The 23,535-nt window shown below is 37.4% G+C and overlaps 1 protein-coding gene across 2 annotated transcripts in view; it reads right to left on the bottom strand.

Moving 5' to 3' along the window:
• C5 (complement C5) overlaps window positions 1-23,535 on the bottom strand; it is a 114,342-nt gene that overhangs the window by 44,789 nt on the left and 46,018 nt on the right. For both annotated transcript variants that reach the window (XM_023727340.1, XM_004372110.1), the window contains exons 18-22: window positions 22,600-22,690; window positions 20,901-20,974; window positions 18,341-18,480; window positions 15,406-15,633; window positions 14,167-14,227 (exon numbers count right to left, since the gene is read on the bottom strand). In XM_023727340.1, coding sequence (XP_023583108.1) covers window positions 14,167-14,227; window positions 15,406-15,633; window positions 18,341-18,480; window positions 20,901-20,974; window positions 22,600-22,690 — 594 coding nt within the window. The remainder of the gene's footprint in view (window positions 1-14,166; window positions 14,228-15,405; window positions 15,634-18,340; window positions 18,481-20,900; window positions 20,975-22,599; window positions 22,691-23,535) is intronic.

The raw sequence follows: 23,535 nt of genomic DNA, 5'->3' as shown, positions 1-23,535 counted from the left end.
ATTACTTAAGAAGAAGAACAAAGTGGGAGGCCTCACACTACCTGATTTTAGAACCTATTATACCGCCACAGTAGTCAAAACAGCCTGGTACTGGGACAACAACAGATACATAGACCAGTGGAACAGAATTGAGAATCCAGATGTAAATTCATTTACTTATGAGCAGCTGATATTTGACAAAGGCCCAAAGTCCGTTAATTGGGGAAAAGAAAGTCTTTTTAACAAATGGTGCTGGCATAACTGGATATCCATCTGCAAAACAATGAAACAAGACCTATACCTCGCACCATGCACAAAAACTAACTCAAAATGGATCAAAGACCTAAATATAAAATCTAAAATGATAAAGACCATGGAAGAAAAAATAGGGACAATGCTAGGAGCCCTAATACATGGCATAAACAGAATATAAACCATAGATAACAATGCATAAACACCAGAAGAGAAACTAGATAACTGAAAGCTCCTAAAAATCAAATACTTATGCTCATCAAAAGTGTTCACCAAAAGAGTAAAACGACAACCTACAGACTGGGAAAAAATTTTTGGCTACGAGAAATCCGATCAGTGTTTAATCTCTAAAATCTACAAGATACTGCAAAACCTCAACAACAAAAAGACAAATAATCCAATTAAAAAATGGGCAAAAGATATGAACAGGTACTTCACCAAAGAAGACATTCAGACGGCTAACAGATGCATGAGGAAATGCTCATGATCATTAGCCATTAGAGAAATGCAAATCAAAACTACAATGAGATATCATCTTACCCCAACAAGGCTAGCATTAATTCAAAAGACACAAAATAATAAATGTTGGCGAGGTTGCAGAGTGACTGGAACACTTATACACTGTTGGTGGGAATGTAAAATGCAACAACCACTTTGGAAAACAATTTGGTGCTTCCTTAAAAAGCTAGCAATAGAAGTACCATATGATCCAGCAATCCCACTCCTTGGAATATATCCTAGAGAAATAGGAGCCATCACACGAATAGATACATGCACACCCATGTTCACTGCAGCACTGTTCATGATAGCACAATGATGGAAACAACTTAGGTGCCCATCAATGGACGAATGGATAAACAAATTATGGTATATTCACACAATGGAATACTACACGATAAAGAACAACAATGAATCCGTGAAACATGTTATAACATGGAGGAATCTTGAAGGCATTATGCTGAGTGAATTTAGTCAGTTGCAAAAGGACAAATATCAGATAAGACCCCTATTATAAGAACTCAAGAAAAGGTTTAAACACAGAAGAAAACATTCTTTGATGGTTACAAGTGTGGGGAGGGAGGGAAAGGGGTGTTACTAACTAGATAATAGACAAGAATTATCTTAGGTGAAGGGAAGGACAACACACACTACCAGGGAAATCAGCACAATTGTAGTAAACCAAAGCTAAGAAGTTTCCCGAATACAACCACACACTTGGAGGGACAGAGTAGCAGGGTTGGGCGTCTGGGGACCATGCTTTCAGGGGACATCTAGGTCAATTGGCATAACAGAGTTTATTAAGAAAATGTTCTGCATCCCATTTTAGTGAGTGGCATCTGGGGTCTTAAAAGCTAGCAAATGGCCATCTAAGATGCATCAATTGGTCCCAACCCACCTTGAGTAAAGAAGAATGAAGAACACCAAAGACACAAGGAAAATATTAGCCCAAGAGACAGAAAGGGCCACATAAACCAGAAATTCCATCAGCCTGAGACCAGAAGAACTAGATGGTGCCTAGCTACCACCAATGACTGCCCTGACAGGGAGCGCAACAGACAGTCCCTGATGGAGCAGCAGAAGAATGGGGTGTGGAACTCAAATTCTAGTAAAAAGATCAGATTTAATGGTTTGACTGAGACTGGAGGGATCCCAGAAGACATGGCCCCAGACTCTCTGTTGGCCCAGAGCTGAAACCATTCCTGAGGCCAACTCTTCAGACAAAGATTAGACTGAACTATGGGACATAAAGTGTGCTTCTTAGCTCAAGTAGATACATGAAACTAAATGGGCAGCTCCTGTCTGGAGGTGAGATGAGAAGGCAGAGAGGGTCAGAAGCTGGTTGAATGGATACAGGAAATCCGGGGTGGAAAGGAGGAGTGTGCTGTCACAGTATGGGGAGAGCAGCTAGGGTCACATAGCAATGTGTGTATAAATTTTTGTATCAGATACTGACTTGAATTGTAAGCTTTCACTTAAAGCACAATTTAAAAAAAAAAAAGAAAGGAAGGTAGTCTCTAGAAAGATTAAAACAATTAAAAGTTAAATCTGTAAAATCAATGGAATAAAATATGAAGAAAATCTTTGTTAACTGAGGTTGGGGAAAGACTTCTTAAAGATTAACCCAAAAATACTTAAGAATAAGATGAAATTATGATGGATTTTTTACTCAAAGAAGTACAACAGAGACAAAAATCAACAAGAAGTAGATAAGAAAATTCAAATGGAAAATAGAAAAAATTGCAAAAGGTATGAATAGGCAGTTCACTGAAAGAAAGCCCAAATAGCCAACAAGTATATGAAGAAATGTTTAGAATCACTAGTAATCAGAATAATCCAAATTAAAATCATAACAAAATATTACTTAATACCCATCAAAATTAGCACATTTTATAGAGGTGAGTAATGTTGGTGAGGATATGGAGAGATGAGAACCCTCATGCACTGCTGGTGGAAGTGTAAATAGTACAGTCATTCTGGAGAGAAGTAAGTGACTTTAAACTTGCGTATGCTCTTTGACCCAGCAGTCCCACTCCTGGATATACAGTCCAGATAAATGCTTACACAGATTTGTAAGGATGTTCACTGCAGCATTGTTTACGGTAGTGGGGTATTCATCATTGGAGGATGGATAAGTATAATTGTGGCAGAATCATACTCTGTGTCATGGATTGAATTATGTCCCCCCCAAAAATGTGTGTGTCAGTTTGGCTGGGCCATGATTCCTGGTACTGTGTGATCTTCCTATGTGTTATAAATCCTGCCTCTATGATGTTAATGAGGGAGGATGGGTGGCAGTTGTGTTAGTAAGGCAGGATTCAATCTATAAGATTGGATTGTGTCCTTAGGCAATCTCTTGAGATATAAAAGACAGAACTGAGCAGAGAGACAGGGGGACCTCATACCATCAAGAAAGCAGTTCCGGGAGCAGAGTGTTCCTTTGGACTGGGGTCCCTGCACAGAGAAGCTCCTAGTCTGGAGGAACACTGAAGAGAAGAAGGCCGACAGAGAGAAAAAGCCTTCCCCTGGAGCTGATGCCCTGAATTTGGACTTTTAGCCTACTTTAACTGTGAGGAAATAAACTTCTCTTCATTAAAACCATCCACTTGTGGTATTTCTGTTATAGCAGCTCTAGATGACTAAGACACTCTGGAATACTATATAAGAAGCAATGAATTAAATGTATATACAGCCATAGAGATATTTCTTAAAAACTGAGTACTGGGTTTAAAAAGTAAGAAATAGAACAAGATCTATAGCACAATACCTTTTATATATGCTAAAAAGACATACACAAAACATTACCTCCCTCCTCAAAAATGTATATCAAACATATTTGAGTAGGTGCATTTGGAGGAAAGGGAATAGGAGTGGGGATTAGGGATCAAAGAGGAAAATAAAACAAGAAAAGGGTCTGCCTAGACCAATAATGGAAGCCCTGGTGGCATAGTGGTTAAGTGCTACAGCTGCTAACCAAAAGGTCGGCAGTTTGAATCCACCAGGCACTCCTTGGAAACTCTATGGGGCAGTTCTACTCTGTTCTATAGGGTCACTATCAGTCGGGATCAACTTGATGGCAACAGGTTTGCTTTTTTTTTTCTTTTTAGACCAGTGATGATGCTGTGCCAGGAACTGGGGAATGAGGAACTTACTACCTATATGTATCTGAGAGATGAAAAGAATTGGTAGGGAGGGGGGAGGGATGGGGGAGGGGAAGAGCTTGTCAGGGAAAGAAAGCTGAGACTAAAGACTAGAGCTTTACTTGAATATTGAGTCTCTGTGTTTTGTTTCTTTTTAAGCTGGGTTACACAATTTTAATTGTTATTGCTTTACAGTTTGTTTTAATACCTCATTCTCACTGATGTTATTTTCAGCTTTCCTTTAACATCATTGTCCATTTACTTTTAAAAAAATATTTTATTGTGTTTTAGGTGAAAGTTTACACAGCAAATTAGGTTCCCCTTGAATAATTTTTATACAAATTGTTCTGTGCCATCAGTTACAATTTTTTACAATGTGTCAGCATTCTCATTATTTCCATTCTGTTTGTTGTTTCCATTGATCTAGTTTCCCTTCCTCTCCTTGCTGTCTCATCTTTGCTTTTGGGTAACTGTTGAGCGTTTGGTCTCATATAGTTAATTGTTTAAGGGAGCACATTACTCACAGGTGACGCTGTTTATTTTATAAGTCAACCTGTTATTTGGTTGAGAGGTGATCTATAGAAATAGCTTCAATTCCAAGTTCAAAGAGTATCTTAGGGTGGAAGTCTCAGTGGTTCCTCTAGTCTCTATCAGTCCAGTAGGTCTGGTCTTTTTTAAAGAATTTGAGTTTTGTTCTACATTTTTCTCCCGTTCTTCCGGGACCTTCCATTGTGTCCCTGGTTAGGACAGTCGGTAGTGGTATCCATGCACCATCTAGTTCTTCTGGTCTCATGTTAGAAGAGCCTGTGGTTCGAGTGGGCTATTAGTCCCATGGACTAGTTTCTTCTTTGAGCCTTTGATTTCCTTCATTCTCTTTTGCTCCATATGAGTAGAGACCAATAGTTGTATCTTAGACAGCCGCTTGCAAGCTGTTAAGACCCCAGGTGCTACTCACCAAACTCAGATGTAGAACATTATCTTTGTGAGCTGTGTTATGCCAATCCCGCAAGTCGTTTGGATATGCCTAGGAAGCCTCCGTAACTGTGTCCCCTATGTGGTTTGTTATATATGTGGATATATATAGCACACACAAACGTGTGTATACATATGCTTACAGATACACCTGTACATGTACGTGCATTTACTCGCATATGCCTTCCTATACACATATATGTATCCATATCTACCTGTGTAACCACACACATATTTTTTGCTTTTTTTACTGTTGTTGCAAAATTGTATATATGTTATAGCATTTATTGAAATTGTCCCTTTTTCTTGTGTACTTCTTAGTGTCTTTGTTTACCTTGGTCAGGTTGTGCTGACTTCATCCATATTTGGCATATTTAGGATTGCTTTTCCCATCACCAAAAATAACAAGTGTCTACTATCTAGAAAATGATTCCCCTTCCCTCTCCCTTCCATCCTTGGTAACCACTGCAGAACTTTGCTTTCTGTGTTGATATCGATTCTTGACTTTTTATAATAGCGGGACCATACAACATCTGTCTATTTGTGATTGACTTATTTCATTCTGCATGACGTCCTCCAGATTTATCCACGTTATGTTTCGAGGACTTATCATTATTCTTTATGGTTGCATAGTATTCCATTGTATGTATGTACTGTATTATATTTATCCATTCATCTGTTGATGGGCACTTAGGTTGTTTCCATCTTTTTGCTATTGTGAATAGTAATGCAATGAACATAGGTGTGCATATGTGTATTCATGTCACTGCTCTTATATCTCTAGGATATATACCTAGGAATGGGATTGCTGGATCGTAAGATATTTCTATTTCTAGCTTTTTGAGGAAGCGCCATACTGTTTTCCATAGTGGTTGTACCATTTTACAGTCTCATTAGTAATGTGTAAGAGTTCCAATTCCCTCACAACTTTGCAGCATTTGTTGTTTTCTGTTTTTTTGATCATTGCCATTTTTGCAGGGATGAGATGGTATCTCATTGTAGGTTTGATTTGCATCTCTGTAATGGCTAATGATCATGAGCATCTTTTCATATATTTATTGGCCGCCTGAATGTGAAGTGTCTGCTCATGTCCTTTGCCCAGTTTTTGATTAGATTGTTTGTCTTTTTTTGTTGAGTTGTTGAAGTTTTCTACGTATTTTAGAGATTAGACCTTTATCAGATATGTCATTGCCAAAGATTTTTTCCCAGTCTCTAGGTTCTCTCTTTCACTCTCTTGGTAAAGTCTTTTGATGGGCATAAGTATTTAAGTTTTAGGAGGTCCCACTTATCTAATTTATCTTCTGTCATTCATGCATTTTTAGTTTTGTTTGATAGACTATTTATGCCACAAATTAGGTCCCCTGGTTTTGACCCTATGTTATCTTTCAGGAACGTTATAGTTTTACCTTTAACATTTAGTTCTTTGATCCATTTTGAGTTAGTTTTTGTGCATGGTGTGTGGTACGGATCCTGATTAATTTTTCTGCATACAGATATCCAGTTTTGCCAGCATCATTTGTTAAAGAGACTGTTTTCTTCCGCCACTGATTGGACTTTGATCCTTTGTTGAAGATCAGCTGCCCATAGACCGATGGATTTACTTCTGGGTTCTCAATTCTATTCCATTGATCTATGTGTTTGTCATTGGATGAGGAACAGGCTGTTTTTATAACCATGGCTGTATAGTTTTATGTTTTGAGATTGGGAGGTATGAGGCCTCCTACTTTGTTCTTCTTCTTCAATATTGCTTTAGCTATTTGGGGCCCCCTTCGTTTCCATATAAAGTTGGAGATTAGTTTTTCCATTTCATTAAAGAATGTTGGGATTTGGATCCAGACTGCATTATATCTATAGATCACTTTAGGTAGTATTGACATTTTCACAATGTTAAGTCTTCGAATCCATGAGCATGAAATATTTTTCCACTTATGTAATCTCTTTTAGTTTCTTGCAGTAGAGTTTTACAGTTTTCCTTGTATAAGTCTTTTACATCCCTGGTTAGGTTTATTCCTAGGTATTTTATGCTTTTAGGGGCTATTGTAAATGGTACTGATTTCTTGATTTCCTTTCCAGAGTCCCCCTTGTTAAGTCTAGAGGAATCTAACTGATTTTTTTGTGTATTGATGTTGTACCCTGCCACTTTGCTGAATCCTTCTATTAGTTCCAGTAACTTTCTTGTGGAGTCTCCGGGATTTTCTATGTATAGGATCATGTGATCTGTGAATAAAAATAGTTTTACTTCTTCCTTTCCAATTAGTATACGCTTTATTTCTCCTTCTTGCCTTATTGCTCTAGCTAGAATTTCCAGTATAATATTGAATAAGATTGGTGATAAAGGGCATCCTTGTCTTGTTCCCATTCTCAAGGGGGAAGTTCTCAGTATGTCTCCATTGAGAATAATGTTGGCTGTTGATTTTGCACATATGCGCTTAACTATGCTGAGGAATTTCCCTTCTATTCCTATTTTGCTGAGAGTTTTTATCAAGAATATTGTTGGATTTTATCAAATACCTTTTCTGCATCAATTGAGATGATAATGTGATTCTTTTCCTTTTATTTATGTGGTGAATTACATTTACTGATTTTCTAATGTTGAATCATCCTTGGTATGAATCCCACTTGATCGTGCGGTATTATTTTTTTGATATGCTGTTGAATTCTGTTGTCTAGAATTTTGTTGAGAATTTTTGTGTCTATATTCATGAGGGATGTTGGTCTGTAATTTTCTTTTTTAGTGGTGTCTTTGCCTGGCTTTGCTATCAAGGTTATGCTGACTTTTAGAATGAATTTGGGAGTATTCCTTCCTTTCCTATATTCCAGAATAGTTCGAGTAGAATTGGTGTCAATCCTTTTCTGAATGTTTGGTAGAATTCTCCAGTGAAGCTATTTGGGCCAGGACTTTTTTTGTTGGGAGTTTTTTTTTAATGACATCTTTAATTTCTTCTTTTGTTATGAATCTGTTCAAATTTTCTACCTCTATTTGTGTTAGTTTAAGTAGGTAGTGTGTTTCTAGAAATTTGTCCATTTCTTCTAAGTTTTCAAATTTGTTGGACTACAGTTTTGCATTATATTCTGTTATGATCCTTTATCTCAGTTGGTTCTATTGTAATGTCACCCATCTCATTTCTTATTTTGGTTATTTGCATATTCTCATTTTTTCCTTTGTCAGTTTGGCCAGTGGTTTGTCAATTTTATTGATCCTTTTAAAGGATCAACTTCTAGTCTTGTTGATTCTTTCTATTGTTTTTCTGTTTTCTATTTCATTTATTTCTGCTCTGATTTTTATTATTTCCTTTTTTTCTGGTGACTGTGGACTTCTTTTGCTGCTCCTTTTCAATTTATTCAAGTTGTAGAGTTAAGCTATTGATTTTGGCTCTTTCTTCTTCTTGATGTGTGCATTTATTGGTATAAATTCTCCTCTGAGCACTGCCTTTGCAGTGTTCCAAAAGTTTTGGTATATTGCATTTTCATTCTTATTTGATTCTCAGAATTTTTTCAATTTCATTTTTAATTTCTTCTGTTACTCAATAGTTTTAAAGTAAGGTGTTATTCAGTTTCCATGTATTTAATTTTTTCCGTGTTTTTTTTCTGTTATTGATTTTTGTTTTATAGTGTTATGATCAAGAAGATGCTTTATATTATTTTGACGTTTTTGAATTTACTGAGTCTTGCTTTGTGGCCTAAAATATGGTCTATTCTGGAGAATAATCCATGTGTATTGGAGAAGAATGTGTACTGTGCTGCTATTAGGTGGTGTGTTCTGTATATGTCCATGAGGTCAAGTTGATTGATTGTGTTACTTGGATCTTCTGTATCTTTGTTAAGTTTCTTTCTAGTTGTTTTGTCCATCATCAAAAGTGGTGTGTTAAAGTCTCCTACTATTATTGTATACTATCTATTTCTCTTTTCAATTCTGTTAGAGTTTGTTTTATGTATTTTGAAGCTCTGTCATCGGGTGCATAAATATTTATTATGGTTATGTCCTCTTGGTGCATTGACCCTTTAATCATTATATAATGCCCTTATTTGTTTTTTATAATGGATTTTGACTTCAAGTCTATTTTATCAGAGACTATTATTGCCACTTCTGCTCTCCTTTGGTTATTGTTTGCTTGATGTATTTTTTCTATCCTTTCATTTTTAACCTACTTATGTCTTTGTGTCTAAGGTGTTTCTCTTGTAGGCAACAGATTGATGAGTTGTGTTTTTTTAATTCATTCTGCCACTCTCTGTCTCTTGACTGATGCATTTAAACCATTATATTCATTGTGATTATTGATAAGTATGAATTTATTGCTGCTATGTCATTATGCTTTCTTTTTTGTGGCATTAACAGTTTCTTTGTTATGCTTAATTTTCTGTGCTGAGTTCTTTTTGTTCATAGATTTTCTTTTCATGTCTTTCGATGTTGTTGATTTTGTGTTTACTGAGTCTTTTTGATTTTCTTCTTTATTTTGGTGAGTAGATTTATTAATTTTCTTTGTGGTTACTCTGAAATTTACCTTTATCTTCCTAAGTTTAAAACAGTGTGTCATATCTTGATATCGCCTTGACTTCCTCTCCATGTGGGAGTTCTATAACCACCATTTATTCCCGCTTTTTGTTTGAAGTTGTCGTCATTTACAGACTGACATCTCTGGTTCCCTGTTTTCAGTTATGCAGCTTTATTTTATTTTTGAGAATTCTTTATCTGGGTTGGTATCTGGGTGATGGTATCATATGTCTTAATCTTAGGTTGTTGTCTGATGTCATTGGTTCTCTGTCTGAAGGGTTCCCTCTAATATTTCTTGTAAGGTTGTTCTGGTTTGTACAAATTCCCTGAATTTCTGTTTATCTGGGAATGTCCGAGTTTCACCATTATATTTGAAAGACAGTTTTGCTGGATATGTGATTCTTGGTTGGCAATTCTTTTCTTTCAGGGTTTTATATATATCATCCAATTGCCTTCTTGCCTGCATGGTTTCTGCTGAGAAATCAGCACTTAGCCTTATTTGTGCCCCTTTGTAGGTGATATTTCATTTTTCACGAGCTGCTCTCAGAATTCTTTCTTTGTCTTTGGTTTTGGAAAGTTTAATTATGATATGTCTTGGTGACTTTCTTTTGGGGTCTGTCCTGTATGGGGTTCGTTGAGCTTCCTGGATGGAAACCTTTTCATCTTTCATGATATTAGGGAAGTTTTATGCAATAAATCTTCAAAAATTCTCTCTGTACTTTTTTTTCTTCTCCTTTTGTTCTGGCATTCCTATTATTTATAAACTATTCCTCTTGTTAGTGTCCCACATAAATCTTAGACTGTCTTCATTTTTCTTTATTCTTTTTCCTGCTTGTTCCTTAAACAAATTAGTGTCAAGGGATTTGTCCTCTATTTTGCTGATTCTTTCTTCCATTGATTCAGTTCTACATCTATGTCCTTCTATTGAGTTATCCATTTCTGATATTTTATTGTTAACCTTCTGGAATTCTAGTTGTTGTTTTTGTGTGGTTTCTAGTTGTCTGTTTATTTTAGCATTCTGTTCTTGTGTTGTTTTCCTGAATTCTTCTAGGGTTTTGTCTGTGTTTTCCTTGATCTGTTTGAGGATGCTATATGTAAGTCTTTTGTATTCCTTATCAGGTAGTTCTATTACTTTTTATTCCTCAGGAAGGTTTTCTGCCCCTTTATTTTTGTCACTTGTCTGAGCCATCGTATCCTGTTTCTGCATATGATTTGTTATTGTCTGCTACCTCTGAGACATTAAAGTGTTAATTTATTTATTTATATATTTATTTATTGATTATATGTATGTTTGTTTTCTCCTGTTTTTTAAAAATATATTTGTTTTGATGTATCTGGGGCTTTGTTTCTTCTCTTTCTCTTTAGAATGTCTTTCTTCCTTTGTATTATTTTAATTGTTGTTTTGTGGTTCTGGTCTAGGTGTGACTTTGGTGGTATCTGTTGGCTGGACGTGATTTCCTCTCACTAGTGAGTATGGTGGGTCTCACCCATGTGTGGGTCCTCTGTGGTTAGGCTCGTATATCTTCCCTTACTGGATTGAGTGCAGGTAGGTGAGCAGGTTCTTTCCCTGATTTTGGATGACAAGTGTTGGGTGGTCAGGGTCCCTCCACAGCTTTTGTGGGACTGTGGGGTCTTCCGGGTTGGTGCTAGCAGTTAGTGCATTCTCTGGAGGTCAGGGCAGGATGTCTCTGTATCTGCTGTGAGGGAGTGCTACCCAGATGGACGGGGTAGGCTCGCTGGGCATGCATGAATTGGCATATCAGTAGATGGTGCGGCATCAAGGAGTTTCAGTGCAAGTGCAGAAGGCCTGCGGGAACTGTTTGGGCATGAAATGTGTGACTTTGCAGCCGGGCAGATGTTGGATGAGGGCACTAGAATCCCCATGCTCATTGTTTGGCAGAAGTGCAGATGGCACTTGTCAGGATGTGACTGGCGTTGCTGATGAGGTGATGTGTCTGTCTGGCCTGTCACTGGGCATGAGTGCAGGGAGTGTTCTCACTGGTCACTAGGTTGGGTGTTGTCTGTGCACACTGCCAGTTGCCGGTCAGGACAAGGGTGCGTGTGTCACTGGTCACCACATGGGTAGCATGGGAAATTGCACCACTGGTTGCTGAGCAGGCAAGGTGGCAGGGGTGGGGGTGGAATGCCGAGTGGGTAGAATGGCTTGGGGTGGATGGAGAAGACGTGGGGCTCCTGTACCTCAAGGAAGGGTAGTGGGCTTGCATATTTCCTATACCTTAGGGAGGGGTGGTGGGCCTGGCTTGCACCTCAGGGCACATGCTAATGCAGATGGCAGGCAGGGTGACTGCTTGTACTGGGCTTCTCCTGGGGTGGGGGGGTCTAGCTATTATTCTGTGGATTGACTTTTCACTGGGTGGCTCCCATATAAATGGCTGGGTGCCTCCACCAACAAGCAGTCCCTGCACTAATTCCTAGCTCCTTCCCTTCTTGCACTCACCAGAGGGGCTGGAGCTTTCACCTGCCCCTCTGTTCCTCCCCTTTACTCCCCTGGAAATGTGCACTTCCTGTCTACACTTTATCCTTTTCTAAGGTTCTGATGATTCAGTCTGTTTCATTTGCTCTAGAGGCACTTCCCTGTGGTTCCCTGTTTCAAAGCTATACCACTCTCAGACTACCCCTCTTCAGGGGTGCCCTGTCCCTGGCCATGGGCAGCCCACTTTGTTGTTTCTTTCCAGGGTTGTTTGTACAGAATCTCTGCCATCAGCTGTGCTCTCTTTGCAGTTGCTTTCCTGGGTTCTTCACTCACCTCTGGGTTGTTGTTCAATGCTATCCCAAAATGGCCACACTGCTCTGCGTCCACAGGCAGGGCACAGTTGAACCACAAATCTGTTTTCCTGCTGGCCTCATTCTGCCTCTCCTTCCAATTCGTGCTCAGTCTGTTTCTGAACTCTCCATTTGATGTTCTGGTATTCGAGGTGGTTTTTTGTGTCTGTTTTACTTAGTTTCTTGAGTCTTTGTTGTCAGGGGGTCGTTACAGTGCATGTATCTAAGGCGCCATATTGACTGGAACTCCCTTGTCCATTTACTTTTCCAAATGCATTTTTTTAAAACCTAATTCAATAAAGTATCATACTGGTACAGCAACTGGAAGTATTTAATAAAGTCTCTGAAATAACCTGGGAAGAATTGTCATCTTTACCCTATTTAAACCAAAACAAAAAACAAACAAACAAAAAAAACCAAACCCATTGCTGTTGAGTCAATTCCAACTCATAGCAACCCTATAGGACAGAGTAGAACTGCCCCGTAGGGTTTCCAAGGAGCCGCTAGTGGATTCAAACTGCTAAGCTTTTGGTTAGCAGCGGTAGCTCTTAACCACTGCTCCACCAGGGCTCCTTATCCTATTTAGCTTTCTGGAAAGTAACAAAGTTACCTAAATCTAAGTTGTTTAAAAGGATAAGGAAAAAAGGTCACATGACAAGATTGGAAAGAGGCATAGATTCTTTTTTCTACCAGGAGTTTTACAGGAGAGATTTGTTCCGGGATAAAAATCATTCCCATTTTGGGGCCCCGATGTTCACACCTAGGATGAGTAAGACAGAGCTGTTTTGGAAAGCTGTTTGCAATAGTGTCAGCAGAGGAGGCACGAGTGGTGAGAAAGAAGAGAAGCCAAAGGACACAATGGTCCTTGGAGGCTAAAAGTTATTTCAGGAGGCCAAAAAAACCCAAAACTTGTAATATTTCTACCCCATAAATCATTCACAATGGACAGGCTGTGAGGAAATCTGTGTGAAAATAAAATTAGACAAAGAAGTTAGCATATGGATATGGATTTGGTTTTTTGTTACTCTACTGAAGACATCCTTATTTAGTTTATGATGCCCAACTGATTTAAAATGTAAAGAATCTTTAATTCTGTGCTTTCCCAGAGGAAATGGCACTCTGACTATGTTGTTGTGTGTTGTCAAGTTGATTCCAACTCATAGTGACCCTTTGTAACAGAGTAGAACTGCCCCATGGGGTTTCCTAGCCTGTAATCTTTATGGGAACAGATCATATGGGAGCAGATCACCAAGTTTTTTCTCCTGGGAGTTCCTGGTGGATTCAAAGCAAAGATCTTTTGGTTAGTAACTGAGCTCTTAACCACTGTGTCACCAAGGCTTCTTACGGTGAGTATAGTGGTCTTGATTTGTAAGTAAATGCTTTTTTCCTGTTGCTACATCACTGAAAGGAAAGAAAAATAATTTGATACAACATTAAGAAAAAAATTTAACCATTTGAGAAGAACCACAGCAGTCTGTCTTTTTCTGTCGAAAAGAAAAGAATTGTTAACTGAGCACATTCTAAATTACCTAAATACATATGTATGTAGGCCTTGATTCAGCACTTAAATGTTTGCAAACTTCTAACTTTGAGAAGGTTCAGAATACCTCAATTGAAGTAAAAGCAAGGAAGCAGGAGTGAGGTTGTCTGGGTTTGTTAAAGGAGTAATCAGTTCTATTGTGTTTCCAAGTAATGAGTGCTAAATAATTATGTGAATGACTTTTCCTTAAGTGGTCTTTGGATGGATGGTTTTATATGAAAATATTATAAATTATTATTGGGATGGATATAAAGTGACTGATACATAAGAGAAATCATGATTATTAAATTTTCAATGCTTTGCATTTAAAGTTAATGGAATTATTTTTCTTTTTTCTAAATCATTCAAATTATAGTACAACAAATGCTATGAAGAATGGCAATGAACTAAGAAATGGAAATTTCTGATTCTAGATAATTAACATTTTGAAAAATTGTGTTTCAGTTTACATATATGATTTAATTTCTATTAAAAAGGCAACATATAAAATACAAAATCATTTTGCCTACCATAAATGCCCCTTGGGTCCAGAGTAATGCCAGCATGGCTTTCCCTTTTGACACCTTCTGGCTAAAATAAAGGCAGAAAACATTAAGTTACTAAATTTATATAACCTGAATTCTTTGGATCAACTTTTCTTGACCATTTTTCCAATTAAAAAAAATCCCTTTTTTGGAAAGGCAAAGTATGCATAAATACTTACATACATACATGCAGGAATGAGATTTCTGGTTATCTGTATAATAATAAGAGCAAACACTTCCACAGATGTTATTATGTGCCAGGTAATTGGTCTAAACACTTTGAATATATTAGCTCACTTAACCACAAAACCAACCTAAGAGGGAAGTACTATTATTACCCCTGTTTGACAGATGAGGAAACTGATACACAGAGAGATCAAATAATTTATCCAGTGTCACACTCTGGTAGGAAGTGGCAAAGCCAGGATTCAAACACAGGCAGCCTGGCTCTAGAGTTTGTGCATGGAACCACGGTGCAAGGATGCATGGGAGTGTGTCTTGCACAAAAGGAGTCAATAACTGTTTACAGAAGTGAATTTAATGGCTGTAAACAGAACTCAGAGAATGAAGAATTAGGAAGGTCTAGCTCTGTCATTAACTAGTCATGTGACTCTTTGCAAGTCATTTGACCTTTCTTAATAAGATAACATGAAAACACTCAACAGAGTGTGGGTAAATGTTACTTGATAAATGACTTTTCTTTCTCTTCTTCTTTTTTTTTTTTTTTTTTGGCCTGTTCATTCATTTATAAAATGGGGATTTTTCTAAATTGTAAGTTCTTTAAATATAAGGGCTGTGTCTTACTTATTGCTGTATCTCTAGTACCTCTCATAACCTCTGGCACATAGATTCTCAAGACACCCTTTCTGAATGTGTTGGGGGAAGGGGGATAAACCCTGGAAGGCTATACACCAAACTGCTAAAATTAGGTATCTCAGGGTGGTGAGAATAATTGGTGATTTTTATTTTCTCCTCTTTGGTTTTTCAAATTTCCATACTTTCCAAAATAAGCAAGAATTATTTAAAATTTTTTTTTTACATAATTTCGGACTTATAAAAAAGTTGTAAGAATAGTACAAAAAAATTTGGGATACCCTCCATCCATAGTAGTTAACATTTGCTTATCATTTTCTCTCTGTGTCTCGTGTTGCTGATAGCATGCATTTTTTTTTCAGAATGAAAACTGTGTTGTAAAAAGTATCAGAAAAAGCAAGTTTTTCTTACCACCACTCGTAATGTTTTTACTAAGATTTCTCTTCCTAATGAAGTCTCCAGTGTAAAGTTGATGTTGTGGAGGCCTACTTCCAGAGGAAGCACGCTGAATGTCACAAAGTGACTGGAGGAGCCCTCTACTTTTTGAGGCCGACATCTGGGGGACTTTATCCTCTCATGATGAACAATTGGGCTTCCCGACGTACAGATTCCCGCAACAGTAGATATTTTAACACAAAACTGAAATATCACAAGTTGAATTATATCAAAACACTTTAACTCTAAAATAAGGAAAGCTTACCCTGACTGAAAAAAAAAAACGCATTGCTGTTGAGTAGATTCTGACTCATAGCGACCCTACAGGACAGAGTAGAACTGCCCCATAGGGTTTCCAAGGAATGGCTGGTGGATTCGAACTGCCAACCTTTTGGTTAACAGCTGAGCTCTTAACCACTGAGCCTGACTAGGTGGTACAAATGGTTTGCACTCGACTGCTAACCTAAAGGTTGGTGGTTCAAACCCACTCAGCAGTACCACGAAAGAAAAGGCTTGGCCATCTGCTTCTGTTATGATTATAGCCCAGAAAACCTGTGGAGCAGTTCTACTCTGACATGAGTCAGAATTGACTCGATGGCAACCACCACCACCACCACCAACACGGTCATCTGGACATGAACTCTCCACTGGTGCTTTAATGTGTTAAAGTAATCTCTTAGGCTCTAAGTCTTTGAAGAAAGCTCATTTTTGACTTTCTAAAACACACACCAAAGTTGCTGTACAGCTTGTCAGTGTGAAGGGATGTCTAGAAAGCTTAGCAGCAGAAATGTCTGACCGTCCTTAGACTGTTAATAAATCAGATGCAGTGCTTCTGTAGTTCTTTGTGCGTATTGTTGTGACAGCAGTGGTTACACTGTCTCTTTACATGTTTGTGATTTGTCTCTTTATATGTTGGTATTTTAGATGCTGGGAGCCTTGGGCTCAGGTATTCTATGTGTCTCATTCATCTTCCTATCTTTAGCTCAGCCTCTGGTATTCAATAAAAGATGTTTTATGAAAGACTGAAAACTCCGCAGCTTAGCATTCAAGGCCCTGCCCAGTATGTCCCCAACTAGTCTTATCTGTCTTTAACTTCCAACTTGTACACTATTTTATAACTAAACTCCAGCACCACTAAGACTTGCGTTTAAATCCTGGCTCTGTCTTGTGCTAATCGGTGTGATGGGAGCAGGTTGTATGACCTCCCCAATCCTCCATTTCCTTATCTTTGTAATGGAAATAATAATAGTACCTATTGACTTCTGACTCAAACAGTGAATATTTTTTCTCTTCTCTCAAAAATCTACTGAGCTGACAGAATTGAGTGTGTACCCAAAAGAACAAACCCATAAGATCCAGACCAAATCAAGCAAGAAAACAAGGAGTGCCAACAGTCAACAACTCATGTTGAGGAATTTTTCAAAGATGGAAACTTTCTTCTCCCTCTTAACTATCTTCTTGGGAAATACAACACCCACCTTGAATGAGTAGGGCAGATGCTAGAGCAGCTAGAGAAGTCTAGTGGGTCCCCTGAAGCCAATGATTCCCCCAGGATAGTAGAGATGGAGTGGGGAAGGATAGATATAGAAAAGTCATTTGTTAAAATTCAACATGAATTTATTATAAAAACTCTCAGTAAATTGGGAATAGAAAGGAACTTCTGAAACGGATATAGAATATTAATAAAAATCTACAGCATTTTTCTACAATTAAAAAATAAAACTATGACAGTGGTTCTGCTTTCAGTAACAGATAAGTAGCTCCTACTGGACAACTCATCTGCAAATAATAATAGCTAAGTAGCTCCTATTGGACAACTCTTCTGCAAATAATAACTGTAAACTATGGACAAAAAATATATATATAATGTATATAGGTGTGTGTGTGTATATATATATATAAACTACCTACCTACAGACACTAGAGAATAGAAGGGACAGTAACACTTGAAAGAAGGAAAAATACAGCATGAGTTTTTTCTTTTAATAGCTTTTTACCTGCAGATAGGTCCCACTAGTGACTTGAGGAGTGACTAAATCTCCACTAGAAACCTGCTGTCTTATTGATTTGAAGAATCAGACGACGGAGTATAGGGCAACCACCATAGCTAAAAAGTGAGGGCGTAAATCCCAGAAAGGAGAGAGCCTCAGAGAGGGCGCTCCAAGTTCTGTGTATAAACTTTGTTCAGTCTGGCTGATCGCCTAACCACACATACACGGCATAGACGCTAATCATCCCAGAGAAGGCTAACAGAACTGAACTGAGATTTCAGAGTTTGGGATTGAGTTAAACCAAGTTAACTGTTTGGTAAAACACAAACGCATACACAAACAAAAATTAAAGCCCTTCAGAGGAACATAATAGAATCCAGAGTCTCTATAGCATTCACTAGTAAAGTCCAAAGTTCAATCCAAAATTGCTAGATATGATGAAATAGGAAAGTGTGACCCATACTCAAGAGGAAAGGTAATTAATGGAGACTAACCCTGAGATATCACAGATGTTCTTGTTTCTTATTTTGATCTGATAGAAATGCACTGATAATAAAAAATTAAATAAAATGTCACGGTATGGCAATATGGATGATGCTTAAAATGCTGTTGAGTTAAAATTGTGCCAGTATAATTTGTAATGCTCCGAGCAGCAGTGCAAAGCAGTGGAAGTGCCACATATAGTCTCTGTTGCAATTACTCAACCCTGCAATTGACAATATCTGAACAAATGATTGTGGCTGTGTTCTAATAACATTTTATGGGATAATACTCATTGTAAGTGACTAGTTTATATTGCTGAACTGAGTTAAACTTTTATTTTTGTGTGCAATAATTCCACTAATAGAATTCTCAGAAAAGCAGAGGATTCTGCTTTTCATTTCCCCATTTATTTTAACATACCATAAATACCTACTTACCTGTATTCCAGAAGTCTTATAGTTGTAAACAGTTCCTTTCAACTGGATCTGTTCCCCTCGTACAACAGAATATGGTATATTCATTTCCAAGAAGATATCTTTGAACACCCTTGCCTTGAGAGTATCGGCAACACATATACCTTCAACCCGAAGTGAAAGGAAAGTAGAAATATATTAGGGGTTTCCTATAATACTTTATTAGCACTAGAATATCTCACATTTGCTTTACTTCAAGTAAAAAAAAAATTAGATCATGTTTTTCTCTGCATTATTTCACCATGTACTTGAATTTTCTACTCATAGATCTTTATTTTGTTGATTATTGATATTAACAGAAAATTTCATTTATTCAACAAATATTTAATAGCCATGAAAACATTTATCAGCTAAAGCACCAGATCTCTTTTTTTTTATTGTGACAAAAATATATATAACAAAACATTTGCCAATTCAACAATTTTTACATGTATAATTCAGTGCCATTGATTATATGCATCATGTTGTACAGCCATTACCACTATCCTTTTCCAAATTATTTCACCACCATTAACAGAAACTCAGTGCCCCCTAAGCAATGACTCCGCCTCTCGCCCTTTACCCTGGTAGCCACTAATAAGCTTTGATCTCTATACATGTGCCTAATGCATATAAGTGTGATCGTAGAGTATTTGTCCTTTTATGACTGACTTATTTCACTCATCATAATGTTTTCAAGGTTCATCCATGCTGTAGCATGTATCAGGACTTCGTTTCACTTTATGGCTGAGTAATGTTCCACTGTATGTATATACTTTGTTTATTCATTCATCTGTAGATGGACATTTCAAACCTCTTTTCAAGCTATTCATTATGGGCTCCATTTAATGGGTATAAAATTTTGATTCTGGAAGCTAAGATTTTGTAAAAACAAAAAACAACAAATAAACAAAACCAACTCTGAAGCTATTTGTAAAATATCTGCACTGTCACTACAAAAGAGCATTAGATTAGTCCACCACAGTGAGATATTACTGCACACCCCCTAGAATACTTGAATGGCTATTATACAAAATATTGAACATAACAAGTGTTGAATAATGTGGAAAAATTAAAGGAACCCTTACCCATTGCTGGTAGGAGTGTAAAATGGTACAGCTGCTATGAAAGGTTTGGCAGTTAAGCAGAAAGTTAAACAAAGAATTACCATATGACTCAGCATTCCACCCCTGGGTATATACCCAACAGAATGGAAAGCAGGGACTCAAACTGATACTTGTGCACCAATGTTCATCATAGCATCATTCACAGTAGCCAAATAGTGGAAAAAACTCGTGTCCATCAACAGATGAATGGATAAACAAAACAAAATGTGGTAAATGCATACAATGGAATATTATTGTGCCATAAAAGGGAATGAAGTTCTAACACATGGTATAACATGGACAAACCCTAAAAACACTATGCTAAGTGAAATAAGCCAAACACAAATGGACAAATATTGTATGATCCCACTTATATGGAATATCTAAAATAGGTAAATGCATAAAGACAGAAAGTAGATTAATGGTTGCCATGGGCTGAGGGCAGAATGGGGAGTTAGTGCTTAATGCATACAGGGTTTCTGTTTGGAGTGCTGAAAAATTTTGGAAACAAATAGTGGTGATGGTTGTACAACATTGTGAATATAATTAATGCCACAGAATTGTACACTTAAAATCATTAAAACTGCAAATTTTATATATTTTATCACAATAAAAATAATAATAAGGGCACCAGCTAGGAGAGAAGGCACATATCTGTTTCTACCTCTACCCAAGCTCCCAGTCACTGAGAAAAAGCAAAAGAAAATGGGCATTCGACATCAGCATTTATAAAGTAATGGCTAATAGAAGAGCAAAAGAAAAAATAGGTTCAAAGATGTGAGTATACAAAAATCTTTTTGTGACGCATAAAAAATAATATTTCAAAAATGAATACCATTTAAACCCTGGCTAAACTAACTAAATACCCAATAACAAAGAACTACATCTTGATAAGCAAATCATTCCTTAAATGAGTATGTAAGTGTCATGGATTTAATTATGTCCCTCAAACAATGTGTATATCAATTTGGCTGGACCATGATTCCCAGTACTGTGTGGTTGTCCTCCATTTTGTGATTATAATTTTATGTTAAAGAGGATTAGGGTGGGATTGTAACACCCTTACTAAGGTCACATCCCTGATCCAATGTAAAGGGAGTTTTCCTAGGGTGTGGCCTGCACCACCTTTTATCTTACAAGAGATAAAAGGAAAGGGAAGCAAGCAGAGAGTTGGGGACCTCATACCACAAAGAAAGCAGTGCAGGAAGCAGATCCTTTGGACCCAGGGTCCCTGCGCAGAGAAGCTCCTAGTCTGGGGGAAGATTGATGAGAAGGCCGACAGAGAGAGAAAGTCTTCCCCTGGAGCTGATACCCTGAATTTGGACTTTTAGCCTACTTTACTGTGAGGAAATAAATTTCTCTTTGTTGAAGCCATCCACTTGTGGTATTTCTGTTAGAGCAGCACTAGATGACTAAAACAGTAAGTTAAGCTTACTTACCACTATCTGAAATGCCAACACCTTGAATTTCCCAGGTGGTTAGAGAGTCAGGTAGCGTAAACTGCAACTGGTTTCTGGAAGTGAAAATGCTGATATTCAAATACAGTGGAACATTGATTAACCAAACTTGACAGAAGACTATGTTAACAGAATTTCTGCTTCATAATACTTTCAGAAGAAAGAAGCAAATCACAAAAAGACAAACTCAAATCTGTTTTAAGGAAAAAGCAAGCAAGAAAAATATATTCAGTACTTCTACATGTTCCATGTTTTTAGACATTGTACCTGCTTGATGAGAGTTCATATTCAGAATGAGGTCTTTCAAACATTGCAAATCAAAATGTGTAACACAAAGAAAAATTATATTCATTGTATATTATGTTCTTTAAAAACTACATCTTAACACTTCTTATAACAAAGTTGATACAACAAAAAAAATTCTGACTGAAAATAAGCTTTTATATTTACATATTTCATTCAACAGACAGCATTGGCCACCAACTTTGTGCCAGACATAGCGCTAAGCACTGAGTATACAGTACTTATAAGACATAGTCCTGCTCCCAAGCAGCTTACAGTTCAGTGGAAGAAATACTTAAGTGAATAAATTGAAATTCACTGTAATACCTGTACCAATAAAGCATTAAAAAAATTGAGAGGCAGTGTGCATTCATTCAATACATTTATTTTAGTGCCTCCACAAGCCAGGTCCTATGCCAGGTCCTGGATATAAAATAGTAATCTGAATTTGGTCCTTGCCATCGAGTATTTACAATTTAATATGGAAGACAGACAGATAAACAGGCCACTACAACACTGTGTGATAAATGCAACAGGATTAAGAATAGGGTGCTATTGGGAGGTATAATTAATACAATCATTGGTGGAGGTGAGGGTCAGTGGTGGGGTGAGAGGGAGCCAGGGAAAGCTTACCAGAGGATGTGCTAGCTGAGGGGAATGTCAGATGAAATGGACAACACAGTGTAGGAAGAATTAAAGAGGCACAAGGGTAGAGTCAAGGAGACCTATTTGGAGGCTCCTGCAAGGCTCTGGACTCAGTGCCTTGACTGTTCATTGCAAAGTTGCTTCTTTGAGCCTGCCTAGGAAAGATGATGCTTAGGGACTCATTCTTGTTTATCACTATGTTCAGTGTCTGCTACAGAGTAGGCATTCCATAAAAATGTATTGAGTGAAGGACTTTAACAAGAAAAGAACCTTTTATTAATCAATGTTTATTTTATAGAGCAGATATTTTAGCATGAAATATGTGCTTAATACAGTGTATAGTACATAAAAACAAAACAAAACATTGCTGTCAAGTTGATTTCAACTCATAGCAACCCTATAGGACAGAGTAGAACTGCTCCATAGGGTTTCCAAGGAGTGGCTGGTGGAGTCAAACTGCTGACCTTTTGGTTAGCAGTCAAACGCTTAACACCTGCACCACCGGGTCCTCACAGTTGTGCTCAGTAAATACTTTTTGAAGTGAAATGAAATTACATGGAATAGGATCCTTGTTTACCAATAGTTAATCCTGCCTTGGAAGCAATTACTACAGAAAACAAAACAAAAAACTTGACCAAATGGTAGCATCATCTCAACTCTCAAACTATTAGGAGATGAGTAGTATCCAGATTTTTGGCCATAATATTTGCAAGTTTCCACATTTTTTCAGAGGAATGTCAAAGAAGCATAATACCTTCTGGGTACACGATGAACTTCCCATAACCAGCTTTCTGGAAAATAGCTTCGAATTTCTGGCTTGCTTACTGATAAAAGGGTCTTTATTTCTGGAGAAAAATGTATATTTAATTGTGGAAAAACAACATAAATTCTACTTATAGCTGAGTTTTAAAATATGGCTATTAATCTATAACTTACGCATTTTCTGGAAGGTTTTGAAATTTATAATGAAACATTTTGTTTTGAGATATCAAAATACAACTATAGAGGCTTTGGATTTCTTCACTAATAGCACTGACAAATAAAATAAGTATACAGATACCTTTAATGATTTGGTTTGTATACTGTTAAATGTTTAATGTTCCTGAGATTATATAATACACTAATCAGTCTATAAAGTCATTTACATTTTTATAATTGCAATAACTGTGTATACATTATAAAATAGAGAGGTTTTATGTGATTCTCTTCCTCAACTCAGAGATTTATTTACATTTACTTTAATAAAAGTAGACAGAACGTCTTCTGTCCAAGAGAGACTAACAGGGACTAGATTTACCTTTCCACCTTAAAAAACCCCAAACCAGACATAATATATAAAACAACAGTTTTCAGATGTTAGAACATAAGCACACAGGACTGTGATCCCTGAGAGAAGGGAGAAAAATGAGGTAAACTCTAACATTGTCCCAGCTTACTTCCTGAAGGCAGTTTACAGGCTTCAAGTGAGGGAGGGGAACTTAAGCAGAGCCTGGTGGCCTTCCTGAGTTGAAGTGACAGAGGAAGAAGTTTTGGGAGACCAAGGTGTCTAAAATGAGGGGCAGAGTACCAGCAAGAAGGGAGCTGCACAGAGTGAGCTCCAGAGATTTGCAGAGGGAACCCACTGAGTCTTTGGCTTAGTACTTATGTGTGCATACTTAAGAGGAAACCACTCAAGGCCAAATATTTTACC

The sequence above is a fragment of the Trichechus manatus genome, unplaced genomic scaffold, assembly GCF_000243295.1.
Source record: "Trichechus manatus latirostris isolate Lorelei unplaced genomic scaffold, TriManLat1.0 scaffold00016, whole genome shotgun sequence".
Taxonomy (NCBI): Eukaryota; Metazoa; Chordata; class Mammalia; order Sirenia; family Trichechidae; genus Trichechus; species Trichechus manatus.
This window is presented reverse-complemented; position numbering and strand designations above follow the sequence as displayed.